Consider the following 13,913-nt stretch of genomic DNA (forward strand, 5'->3'; position numbering starts at 1 on the left):
TGCCACGTGCGACAGGCGGCTGCGCAGAGCCTTAGGCCTAATGAGTCGCTTGGCAACAACCGGCATCCACCCAGCCTAGGCGCAGAAGAGGCAGCCGCGAGGAGACATCCACTCTGTGGAGTGGCCCTATCGCTCGCCGCACACAGCAGCTTACCGAGCGATCGGCGTCCACCGCCCGTCCACCGCCCCGGGCGGTGTCACGACGCCCCGGCGCCGAGCCGCAATACCAGACAGCAACGACGCCCGGCTCCCTGAGCCCAAAGATATAGAAGAAGCTATTTACAGAAAATCGGACCACCCACGAGGCTTCCGTACTCACTCGCTTCGGGCCTGGCCTACAAACCACGTGCTCTAGGCCTTGCTCACCCCAGGATGCGGACCGCATGGCTCTCGTCCTAATTCAACAACGTTTTGAAAACTAACAACAAAAAATAACAACACTTGCGAGCAAAAAAAATAAATAGGAAGTCAACCTGCCGACAAATTCAAACACGTTACAAAACCAATCTCCTCGCTTCTCAACAAAGCACACCACGGACGCTAGCAAAGAAGTCCCCCCTAGGCCTACTCTACTCCGGCTCTTAACAAAATCTCTGTACCGAACCGCAAAAACTGTCGTCCGATACTCCAAGAGCTCCACGTTGGGCAGCCAATGTGGCGTCTCGGCGAGACGAACGAGCGCCTCGCCACGCCACGCTCTTGGAGTGAACGGACACAGTTGACGCAGTCGGTACAAAGTACAGAACGTACATACATTTCTTAACTAATTTAGACGACGATATCGTCCGCCGAATGTTACATCAATTTTAATTAACATGCTACCATACAAACAACATAACGCAGTGACACACTAAACACAGAATAACATAATAAACACACACTAACACACCCAACACACTAGCACATACCCAAGGCGGCGGCGCCAACGCCTGACCTTCCACGTGGGGCCCCGGCGCGAAGCCCGCGGTGCCGAGCACCGGGGTGCCCACGCGACAGACAACCGTTCGCGGCAGCCGCCACGCGCAGAAGAGACCCGCTCAACGCTCGCCCACCACCAAGGCCCGCCTTCCGCCAGGGGCCACCGCCGGCGCTACCACTCTACCAACAGTGGCATTCAAAGCGACCACAACGCCATCTATCGCCCGGCGGTGGTCACCACCAAAATAAAGCCTTGGGGCGAGACACGTGCGCCACGCGGCGCAGACAACCTTACAGGGGGGGGGGTGTCAGCCCCCCCACATTCCCCCAAGCTTAAATCAAACCATACCCCGAAATCAATAAATAGCTACACAAGCTTTAACAAAAAATAATATCGCATGACCATAATGTCCTTGCACCACGGCACTGCCGCTGATCGACACTGCTGCACTGTCCGGCTAGACTTCACCTCAGTACCGGCCCCGCAACAGCAACGTTGCCGTCGGCGCGACGATCCGTCGCTAGCGCCGACACGTCTTCCAGTTGCGACCAGCACTGGGGAGGGCGCCGGACTGCAGGCAGTTGCGCAGGTCCCAGGCATCTCCATCGCCCGACCTCACGACCGCATTCTTGGCCAGCGACGCTGACGATGTGCAGGACAGCCGGCCGTGGATGACATCCCTCCCGCCAAATACATCAATAACAACAAAAAAAAAACTAGAAAGAAAACAATCGAGCAGGTCCTCGGGAACGGATCTTAGAGCTTTTCGTCCACGTGGTACGTTGGTCAGTACTGCTAGCTAATACATCGGTGGCGGCCGAGACGCCCATCAAAATAAAACAAAAATCACTTTTTCTAACCCTTGCATCGCAAGATAAAAAAAAAAGTGAGGGAAGCAGAGCGCAACGCCACGATCAACCTAGTTGTGCCACGTGCGACAGGCGGCTGCGCAGAGCCTTAGGCCTAATGAGTCGCTTGGCAACAACCGGCATCCACCCAGCCTAGGCGCAGAAGAGGCAGCCGCGAGGAGACATCCACTCTGTGGAGTGGCCCTATCGCTCGCCGCACACAGCAGCTTACCGAGCGATCGGCGTCCACCGCCCCGGGCGGTGTCACGACGCCCCGGCGCCGAGCCGCAATACCAGACAGCAACGACGCCCGGCTCCCTGAGCCCAAAGATATAGAAGAAGCTATTTACAGAAAATCGGACCACCCACGAGGCTTCCGTACTCACTCGCTTCGGGCCTGGCCTACAAACCACGTGCTCTAGGCCTTGCTCACCCCAGGATGCGGACCGCATGGCTCTCGTCCTAATTCAACAACGTTTTGAAAACTAACAACAAAAAATAACAACACTTGCGAGCAAAAAAAATAAATAGGAAGTCAACCTGCCGACAAATTCAAACACTTTACAAAACCAATCTCCTCGCTTCTCAACAAAGCACACCACGGACGCTAGCAAAGAAGTCCCCCCTAGGCCTACTCTACTCCGGCTCTTAACAAAATCTCTGTACCGAACCGCAAAAACTGTCGTCCGATACTCCAAGAGCTCCACGTTGGGCAGCCAATGTGGCGTCTCGGCGAGACGAACGAGCGCCTCGCCACGCCACGCTCTTGGAGTGAACGGACACAGTTGACGCAGTCGGTACAAAGTACAGAACGTACATACATTTCTTAACTAATTTAGACGACGATATCGTCCGCCGAATGTTACATCAATTTTAATTAACATGCTACCATACAAACAACATAACGCAGTGACACACTAAACACAGAATAACATAATAAACACACACTAACACACCCAACACACTAGCACATACCCAAGGCGGCGGCGCCAACGCCTGACCTTCCACGTGGGGCCCCGGCGCGACGCCCGCGGTGCCGAGCACCGGAGGGCCCACGCGACAGACAACCGTTCGCGGCAGCCGCCACGCGCAGAAGAGACCCGCTCAACGCTCGCCCAGCACCAAGGCCCGCCTTCCGCCAGGGGCCACCGCCGGCGCTACCACTCTACCAACAGTGGCACTCAAAGCGACCACAACGCCATCTATCGCCCGGCGGTGGTCACCACCAAAATAAAGCCTTGGGGCGAGACACGTGCGCCACGCGGCGCAGACAACTTTACAGGGGGGGGGGGGGTGTCAGCACCCCCACAAGTCGTCGTAGTGAGTGACGGTCTTAGTGCGGCCCACGGTTGGCCGGGTGCAATCGAAAGATGAGTGGAAGTCGTGCTGAAAAGCGAGAAGTTAGGTGCGATATGATAGCAGTAGGTCGTGGGCAATTGAAGGGAGAAACTTATCTAGGGCTGAAGACTTCAGAACAGGCGACGTCATGGCATTTAACTGAAGATAGGGTTCGTCCTCATAAATATCTAGAGAACTCAGGAGGTCGGCGCTTTGTATACGCCCCACAGATTGCCCTCGAAGCAACGTCATGGCAGACGTGAGTGAGTTGGCAACAAGCACCATCGTCGCACTAGATTTAACTGAGAGTACTGCAAAGGGGAGTTGTAAGCTGCGGCAATGCAGGAAGACTTCCGACAAAGCGAAAAATGCTGCCCCGTCCAGCGCAGTTGTACACGTTAGGGAGACAAGGGTCCACGCCCTTGGGGGGGGGGGGGGGGTATCTGTGTCCTCCGCGACGACAAGTTTGTGAGAAGGAGAATTCTGCGATAGAGAGGTCTGCAAGGGTGTAAGAACGACTTCTGTACAAGAGCAGTCTATGATTGCGCTATAACTTGTGAGGAAGTCCCACCCAGGAATAAACTGCGTGGGAGCAGGAGGGTAGCACGAAAAACTCGATCACATAGAGTGAATCCTAAATAATAATCTGCGCTGTGCACACAGCTGACGGCACAATCCACTGAGAGCTAGCTGCGCAGAGCATTAGTCCAGACAGCTAGGTCGTCAGCTTCTTTAGCTTGCGGCATAGTGTTTCAGAGATGACCGAAACAGCAGCTCCTGTGTCAATAAGCACTACGGCTGCGGTTCCTTCGACTTCGACGTCAGTAACGTTTCGCGCAAAATACATAGAGGTTTTGGGCAGTCCGACTTGCCTGAAGCTTTTGCCTCTGCAGCTGCACCAATCAGTTTCCCTCCTCTATAGAGGAGCGGCAACGCATGGGGGGCAGAGAGCATTGTGGAGGAGATGGGGGACGGGCACTGGCACTGGAGAAGGAGGAGCAGTTATCCGAGATGGGAATCGGTGGTGTGCTTGGCGAGGAGGAAACGGGCGTAGTCATTGCGTTGAAAAATAAAAGAAGTAGCGGCAGCAGTGGCGAGCGATGCGGCCAGCAACACCACAGGTGAAGCAGATGGGCCTGCTTTGTGGCGTTCCTCACACACCTGGGCGGCGGCGGAACAACACAGACGAAGGCCCTGCGTAGGGAAGCGGCGGTGCAGAATTCGTGGTCAGTAGTGAGGCGGGGCTCGGCATCGCAGAGCCGGAATAGGGTGAAGGCTGCTGAGGTGGCAGAGAGGCGATAGCAGCGTAAGTAAGCGGCGCAGAGACGGGCTCAGAGACTGGGACATACAGTGCAGGTTGCTGAGGGGCAGAGCCAATCATCCACATCAGAGTTCTCGGAGCTGGTGAAGATGGGCGACTCTCGCTGGCAATACATGGTGCCGCAGGTGATGTTGACGGCTGAGGGTTCAGGTTGGGGAGGGGTCTTGTTGGCCATGGTGGTAATGGGGTCACGAAGCGGGGAGAGCTTCTGGTAGCGAAGGTCCAGATCGATACAGCGAATCCATGTACCTCCACCAAATGTGATGCCATTTATTGACGCTGGACATCAAGAAAGCTCAACAAACAATAACCATGAAGCACCAAGAAGCGGCAGGCATAAAGCAGTCAAAATCCGAGCAAGCGCGAGCTCGAGTCTGGTGCTGCTACTGAGGCTGGTGCTTGCTTGCTTGCTCGTGTCTTTCGTCGTCGTCTTTCCCTCACTACAGTCTTATCAGAAGTTTGTCTTATCAGAAGTGCCCTGAAAAGCCGAATGCTTACATGCCAAGTGCACGGAAATATGTTGTTTGAAACCACTCTATCGAGTATACTTATAAGGGGGAGGAAAAGAACAAGAAAAGCATTTATTTGGCTTAGCTTGATGATAACTTCGCTTTCAAGTAGAATCAATGCACTTATCTAAGTGCAGCACACCCATATTTTCATGATTAGAAAATGATAAAAAGGGAAAGACAAGCACATTTTTTCTTCAAAGAAAGAAAAATTTATTGTTGTGGCTGTTCACCTTCTGAGAGGCTGTTTTACAGGCTTTTCTATCTTTTTTGCATATGCCTCCATTGCATACCGTTACCTTGACAAAACCAATATACACCAAGTTGTTTCTGAAAGTCTGCAAGTTCTTCTTGAAGGTTTGTATATGTTCTTATTTTCAGCCCGCAGTAACTTTTCTTGAACAATGTGCAGTTGAAGATCTCCATGAACACTACACTCACGATCACAAGCCTCGGGCAACCAAAAAAGACAAAACAGAGCTTTATTTATTGTGCAGACTCACCTTCCTTTATGTCATAAAGAAAATGGTGCATCAGAATTTGCTGCATTTCACTGGAAGAGATACAACACGCACAGGCCCAATGTAAAATAATGCAAACTGACCACGACATGTGCTCAGGCGCCATTGTGTGACGGCAATAAGAATGCTTTTGACTCCTCTGATAAGACTGCTAGTGCTGAATATGTGCACACTTTTCATTTCATGTGATGAAGATAATAAAGCACAGACAATCTCTATCCCCATTTTCACTTTAGTTTGGCTTTCTTTCGTTTCCCCCCCCCCCTTCAATTGAATTCACCCTACAGCTAAGCTCTTGTGTTCTGTTCTCTATTGTACTCTTGTTGGGGAACTGAGAACGTGAGAAGAATACAAAATAAAAGACGAACGCTTTTTGTTGCGTTCCAGGCCAATAAAGCTGGCCCTTTTTCCACCTACAAGCTAGGGGTGAAGCAGATACCAGCTTTATGTGCTGACCTTTCTTTTCAATTTAGCATTTATTTGCTTTAAGTCTTTGCAGCAGGAAGGCTTTTTTTTTCTCATTTTGTTTTCACTTGTTTGCCTGAATGCTCCCATCAAGACTATAGTGTTCGTTGTGCAGAATTCCTGTAGTTGTTGGTCATTGTGAGAGTTTGTCTTAACAGAAGAGGCCTGTTATGCGATTCATCTTAGGCAGGTTTTTTTTTTTTTGCATGGAGTCTATGGGAAACAAAACAGACATTCCCGTGCTGTTTGTCTTAAGCAAGAATTTGTCATCAGAGAGTTTGTATTTATGGGAGTATACCTTAAAAGGTCGTGGTTCCTATTCAATGTATGCTCTTGACTTACCCTTCGGCCCGTCGTGGTACCACAATTTCAGTAGCTCAAAAAGTAAGGACGCAGACAGGAGCATGAGACTGGACTAGCACTAACAACCTGTCTATGTGTTCTCTATCATGCCTGGCTTTTCACAGTGTGCTACCGAAATGAATGTTTTGTTGACTCTGAAACATAAAGCCCACTCTCAATCTGCGCCAAAGAAAGCATTCAAGCGATCGGAGGCCCGATAGGCATCGTGTGCTAGAGTTGCACGATTACATGTCGGTTGTCGTTCGAGGTCAAAACGAGAGCACCTCAACGTGCTCCACGTTCAAGCCAAACAGACTTAGAGCATTCATGTGTGCTCAAAAATGATCAGTTGCATAGACAGATGCAAGGAAAATCTTACCAGAGCCATCTCTTCTGTGGGCTGCCGCTGAGCTGTGCGACCCGGTGCACTGCGGCGCAGTTCTTGTAGAGTGGTGGACAGCTGCTTGCTCGACCGAGTGACCATGCTGTGGAGCACCACAGGGTGCTGCGGTATGTCGATGTGCACGGCCCCTACCGACAACAGGGCAGCGTGGCGTGCCGTAGGTCCCCAGCCGCAGCTGGAGCCCAGGGCTTGCGAAGTGCCCACGTCCATGGTCACCACCATCTGGTGGTTCGGAGGCTGACCTTCCAGCAAGACTACACTTGCCGGCCCAAGGCGGCCCGTGGCAGACGACTCACTCTGGTGACTTCTCTCCCGAAGAGTCTCCTGCATCGATCACAAGAAGCTCTGGGCAGGAACCTCAATGTGATGCTCGCCATGGAAATGTTTATTGTCTAAACACCTGCATCATAATTTAAGCCGAGCAGCCTGCAACAAGGATGCTTGGCGCTGCCTTTTCTTTTCACTGAGCTGTTCCTTTGAGCAGAAGCTACAACGGCAACAACTCCTGCAGCTGCTTGCAAGTGGCTGGTTGGGCTCGGTGTTACTAAAGAAATCATGGCCACTGGCAGTTCATATTTACTTTAGACAGCCAATGCTCAAATGCTAAGAACAAAATAAATTTCTTTGGCAATGGTCACCAACAATCAAAAACATAGGCATTGTTGAGGTAATCTTGGGGCATCAAGTGACGGCTGCAAACACATAGACTTCGGCATTGTGCATTATTTGGGTACCAAGAGCTCTATGTTCAGAGCATAAAGTTTCCTAAGATATTTACCAAAACGAACTTGCCTAATCTTTGTGCTCGTAACCTTGAATGCACTTGTGGCTTTGTTTATTGCTGTGTTTTGGTGTTTGTTTCAGATAAAAAAATAGATTGTTGCGAAGTTCATGAACTGATTTGATTTGGTGGGCCTAAATGTGTATATTGTGTATATTGTGTAAATGTGTATATTGTGTGGTGTGTATATTGTCCAATAGGCTTGCCAGCTCTGCAAGGTTAGCGCCATCGCCATTTCCTCTGCTTCGTCGACATGGCTTGTTTGGACGGTTGCCGCGTTTATGAGGTTTCTGTCTATATCAACGACCGCTATGGCAAACACCTCCCTGCTATAGTAGCAGGCGGCATCTACGAATAGGCGGCATCTTCGAATGGCATGTGCGTGTTGTGTTTTTTTGCTATGTTTATGAGTGCCCTCGCCCTGACCCTGCTTCGGCCTTTGTTGAACGTTGGGTGAACGATGCGGGGGATCGGCTCAACCCTAATGTGTTTCCTCACGTCATTACCAAGTTGGGTTCTTTTCTCTGGTTGAAAAATTGGGCAAATGCCTGCGTCTCGTAGGATTAGATGGCCGACCTGCGTCAACAACAAATGTGTGATTGGTGCCACTCTCTGGGCCTCAAAACTTTCTTCGCCTGTGTTGTGCAGACCGAGTTGCTCGTTCCTCGTGCTGTTGGGCAAGCCGAGTGCCGTTTTCAGTCCCCTGCGGAGCATGGAGTCGACCTTTTCGATTTCAGCCTTCGTAAGTTTCAGAAACGGGAACGCGTATGCTACGTGACTTAGGAGAAAGGCGTGATACACCTTTATGATATTGTCTTTTAGGAGGCCTGCTCTCTTGTTGGCGATTCTAGCAATGCCTCTAGCAAAATTGTTCATGCTTTTTTCAAGGCGCTTGAGTGCCTCCTTGTTGTGGCCCTCCTTGGCGCTTAACGTCAGCCCTAGTACCTTAACTGTATATACTTGCGGTATCGTTTGTTTGTTTTCTGCTATGAGCAATACTTGCTGCTTTTTATGCTGATTTCAAATATTTAATTAGTTTTCCTCTAACTCATCTTGTTCCTGAGATAACTTAAGTTCACTCCCTATTGTTTAAATTTGCGATAAAAAAAAGTGCTTAACTAAAAGTGATATTTAAAATATGCCAACATAGATTAATGACAATATATTGAAAGTATGCAAGTTTTTTTGTTTTTAGGACTTTCTTGGTAATTTTACAACAAATGAACTATTCATTGTCAAAAGCAGTTGGAATTGTGTCACAATTTTGATGAATAATTAATTAAAAAGGCTTGTGCTCTATATTCTGATCTCATACTTGCATTCTACACACATACAGGTTTCCATTGCGAAAAGAATTATTGTTGCACCTGCCCTAGCTGCAGAGATATTGAGGCCTCGAAATTGAACAGTCGTAAATTTACTTTTTGAGAAAAGTGAAAAAAACTGAAAACACACAGCTTCTTCAAAAAAGCAACAATTATGGTGCGCATATTTTACAATCCTCATAAAAGTGCTCATAAATTCATAGCAGAGGTTCTAACACAGGTTTTGGCAAATTATAAAGGAGCCTCGAAGTCGGTTTCCCATTTTTTTTTTTGCATGGTGTACATGTTAACTGCACCGTGAGTCTGGACTGTTAGAATTACATTACAAAAAAAGTACCACTTCCTGGTGTGTGAAAATTTGCACAAAGATAGAAAAATACAGTCGAATCTCATTAATTCAAACACGCACAATTGGAACTCACGATGAGGTCCCGTCAAAGCTATGTGTATTTCAATGGGCGAAAACGCCCGGTAATTCGAACGAGCATGCACTTGCGACGGTCAATTCGGACATACCGCGCTTGGAAAAGGCTCTCAGCACCCCGCCCAATCCCGCCGCGGCACCACCGACGCCTCAACGCAGCGCGAAAAAGGAAAAGAAAAGGAAAGAAAAGGCTGCGGTGGAATTTTCACTCTCTCTCAAATGCCGATTTGCGACACGCCTTTGCGACGCTTCTCCCTTTTCCGCCTATGCCACGTAAAGACCCTTCTCCTTCCAACGCCGTGCGCAAAGAGAGAGAGAAAAATACCTGTCGGGGAGTGTGGCTCTCTCTCATGTGCTTGTGCTATGCTTCCCCTTTTCTCGGTCCTGCCGCCATGTAACCCTTCAACTTTCAATGAGGCACACGAAAAGAGCAAAAAAAAAAAAAAAAAGCTGCCATGGAGTGTTCGTTTATTTCAAATGCTGATCTGCTCCTCTCCTCGTGGAGACGCTTCTCCTTTCTTGTCATGTGCTGGCCACGCTGTGGCTTTGGCAGAGGGTAGCAGATGAGATGCAGTCAATGTCGTCTTAAGAGAGTGTCGGCGCTGGACATTGCCGCGCGCAACTTCTCTTGCCAGGAGAAAGTTGAAGCCAAAGTAGACATGCTTTGCAAGCTGCGTGCAAAATTGATTGACTCGCTGCAAGGCAAACCTGCGCAGACGCGCATTACCGATTACTTCAATTAATGACGGATGTCCTGTGATTTGTCAATAAATGTAAGTCTTCTGAAACTTCCCCCTCATGTGTTAGCTCAATGCACATGTGCCACTGCATGGGGAGCCCTCTGTTTACTTACTTTCATTAATTCAAACTTCTTTTAATTCGAACAAATTTTCGGGCCCCTTCAACTTCGAATTATCGAGATTCGACTGTACTTGAAAAAACCAAATATGTCAATTTTGAAAAAAAAAATTTTTTTTCACTTTTTGGTTTCAAAAACCGGTCTGCCCGCTTAATTGTTTTACATCAACTCATGGTTTGATTTTTTTTACTGCATTTTAATCATATTTTTCCTGAATAAAGAATTCAGTAGCTTGTAGTGTGTCATCCTATGCCCTTTTTTTCTTGTGTATTGTGTATTTTGCACCCCCCCTTGATTTTGAGGTGCCTTCCTAGAAACTTTTTTAAACACTCCTGGGGCAATTACCATGTAGACCACTTATAAAAAAACCACTTATAGTGCAGGACCTGCTACAATACTGCCACGCTCCTTTCTCAAGTGTTGTTATCACCCCACTACACGTGTAAGCGCTGCCTTGAACAACCATGCCGATTGACTAAGGAATTATAGAGATAATCGTAGAATGTTCCAATGTGATTACAAGCACCACACAAAGATTACAGATTGTTCTGGAACATATGTAACGGCTAGCAATGACACTGGAACATCCGACGGAACATGTATAAATGCCATCGCACATCGTTGTTTGTCAGTTGATCGATAGTTGACGCTCTGTTCGTCACTATCAGTGTGAGTGTGTTGCTGCAACCTAACTTTCTGTTTACCAGCCACAAGTCTGGCCTAACAAACAGTTTCATCCAAACACCCAGTTTGCTCCCTTCGTGAGAGTCATGACCCCGAGACAATACAGGATTTTTCGACGCCTGTTTGCCCTCTCACGGAACCCCATTGATGTGTATGACGCTATATTGAGATATATATTTTTGTATAGAAACACCGAAAGTATATAGAGCCTGAAAGGTTGGATATTCATTCTCAAAAGTTGCAACCACTGCACTTCCATGAGGCCTTAAAAACCACCGGAATCATTGAAAAACTCAGAATTGTTCCCAAATTTTCACTAGATGCTTCAGGAAAAAAATAGGCATGATTTTATAGCGGTAGCATTTCTTACAATGGAATCAGCATGCCATTGGATCTCTAACTTCAAGGCCTCATTCGACACTAAATTTCACTGTAGTAGAGCTTCCCGAATCGCCTTGAAGGTAACCTCACTCTAAAGATGCAATCAACCTTCACGGGTACATTTGTGAAAGATTCACAGTTGCGGTGCGTGCCGTACAATTGCAGCGCCGTGGTCGCTCCAATGCCCCAGCGTGGGCGAGGGCACCCCCCCCCTCTAGCAGTTGCTCCAGTCCCTATATCGAATTTTCGCCGAATCTTCATGACCAGTAAAGGTAATGCAGGACTCCGGTATTACATAAGTTTGGCAGGTTTTCGTAATTGTTGATCTTTCAGCCCCGAATGCAGCAAACTTCGCGCCACATACACTATTCTTGGTTCAGTGCTTGAGTGCGACCTTTCCGACGCCAGATCTCAATGTCTTGACCAAACTTCCCGCCACAACATATCGAATAGCAGGCTCGGCCTAATTAGCGTTAGTTGCATTATGGTATTGGTCATGTGCTAAGTTGCCGTTTGGTTTGAAGAGAATGAAACTTTTTGCAGTGGCTGCACTTGATGGGAAGGAATACATATTGTTAATGAAAATTAGAGTAGCACGCGTAGCTCTCGAATGGTGGTTCACAATTAGATTGCAATGTCGTCAAATCAGGTGCACACTCATGAAATCGAACGAGGGCATCTTTTAGTGCGTGCCATTTCGGACATATTTGACATAGTTTCTAGGTAATGCACATAATCGAGGCTCTCTGAAAAGTAGTCGGCAAATTTTCACGATGGTGCTTTTTTCTGTTAGACCTCCCCCCCCCCCCATTCTTTCAAATTCATTTAGTTGGCAACGCGAGTGTTTGCACATTAAATGAGCACTGACACAAAATCTTTGCATGTTGCCTTTCTTGTTTGCAATAAATAGCCTATGACCCACTTATCACAGCTATAAACCTCGTTCGCACGAGTGTACATTGGCTATATATTTTGAGATGTTTTTAGAGCACCCAGTGACCATTTGAGTTTCGAAGAGCATCCAGCTGGGCAGAAGCAGGTCCAGCAGCAATGTAAACACAGTTGGCCATGTGAGCATGCAAAACTGTGATGTGGTGGCGCGTGCAAGCGAGCATGCGCCCCTCCGACAACCAGCACTCGCAAAACCGTAGGCACAGAAGAAGATATCACAGGTAGCACAAGTGAAAAGTGAGTGCAAGCAAAGAGGCAACAAAAATTTGTGATGTAGGTTTGTTTACATTTCAGCCATGTGAATGCCACATCGCGAAGGGTTCCGCATCTCTCTCAGTCGTGCAGCATGCACTTTAAAATTGATTTTAAATATATTGTAGGCTTTATTTACTAGCAGTGTGCAAAAAATCAAACTTTGGAATAATTTTTAATAGCATTTGCCATTTGATTTAATTTTGACTGGAATTTTTATTATTCTAACTATTCAATTACTTCCCAAGGACAAATGCAGTCAACGTGAGATGAAAAGTGACCCCTTTGAATCTTCAATACACTTCACCTCATCACATTCTTATATTGCAGCAAAGCTGCCTTTCAGGCTATGCTACAAGATTGTCAAGGTAAATACAGTAAACATGAAAATAAAATGACCCCTTCAGAATTTTTCACAAGCTTCAACTTAGCACACTTCCTTACTGAGGCAAGTTCCGCTACGGACGCAAATGTATTGACTCAAGAAAACCTGATATTTGGGCAGCAGGTCCGGAAAATTGGACGCAAAGATTTTTAGCATAGAAAATTTCCAATATTCAAGTACCACCATCATCATCATCATCAGCCTGACTACGTCCACTGCAGGACAAAGGCCTCTCCCATGTTCCGCCAGTTAACCCGGTCCTGTGCTTGCTGCTGCCAATTTTTACCCGCAAACTTCTTAATCTCATGTGCCCACCTAACCTTCTGTCTCCCCCTAACCCGCTTCCCTTCTCTGGGAATCCAGTTAGTTACTCTTAATGACCAGCGGTTATCCTGTCTACGCGCTACATGCCCGACCAATGTCCATTTTCTCTTCTTTATTTCAACTATGATATCCTTAACCCCCGTTCCACTCTGCTCTCTTTTTGTCTCTTAAGGTTACACCTACCATTTTTCTTTCCATTGCTCACTGCGTCGTTCTCAATCTAAGCTGAACCCTCTTTGTAAGTCTCCATGTTTCTGTTCTGTAGCTAAGTATCGGCAGGATACAGCTGTTATATACCTTCCTCTTGAGGGATAGTGGCAATCTACCTGTCATAATTTGAGAGTGCTTGCCAAATGTGTTCCATCCTATTTTATTCTTCTAGTTACTTCAATCTCGTGGCTCGGCTCCGCGGTTATTACCTGCCCTAAGTAGACATAGTCTTTTACAACTTGAAGTGCACTATTACCTATCTCGAAGCGCTGCTCTTTTCGGAGGTTGTTGTACATTACTTTCGTTTTCTGCAGATTCATTTTATGACCTACCTTTCTGCTCTCCTTGTCTAACTCCGAAATCATGAGTGGCAATTCGTCCCCTGAATTACTCAGCAGTGCAATGTCATTGGCAAAGCGCAGGTTACTAAGGTACTCTCCATTAAGTCTCATCCCTAACTGTTCCCATTCTAGGCCTCTGAAAACCTCCTGAAATCTCACGGTAAATAGCATTGGGGAGATTGTATACCCCTGCCTTGCGCCCTTCTTGATTGGTATTCTGTTGCTTTCCTTACGAAGCACTATGATAGCAGTTGATCCCCTGCAGATTTCTTCCAGGATGTTTATATATGCTTTATCGACACCCTGATTCCGCAGTGTCTGCATGACTGC

General features: G+C 47.6%; 1 protein-coding gene across 5 annotated transcripts in view; it reads right to left on the reverse strand.

The window, feature by feature from the left end:
• Positions 1-13,913, reverse strand: part of tweek (transmembrane protein KIAA1109 homolog tweek) — a 1,194,469-nt gene that overhangs the window by 514,406 nt on the left and 666,150 nt on the right. For all 5 annotated transcript variants that reach the window (XM_075882507.1, XM_075882492.1, XM_075882501.1 and 2 more), the window contains one exon: positions 6,643-6,990. In XM_075882507.1, the coding sequence (XP_075738622.1) occupies positions 6,643-6,990 (348 nt within the window). The remainder of the gene's footprint in view (positions 1-6,642; positions 6,991-13,913) is intronic.

This window comes from Rhipicephalus microplus, chromosome 2 (assembly GCF_043290135.1).
Source record: "Rhipicephalus microplus isolate Deutch F79 chromosome 2, USDA_Rmic, whole genome shotgun sequence".
NCBI classification, from domain to species: Eukaryota; Metazoa; Arthropoda; class Arachnida; order Ixodida; family Ixodidae; genus Rhipicephalus; species Rhipicephalus microplus.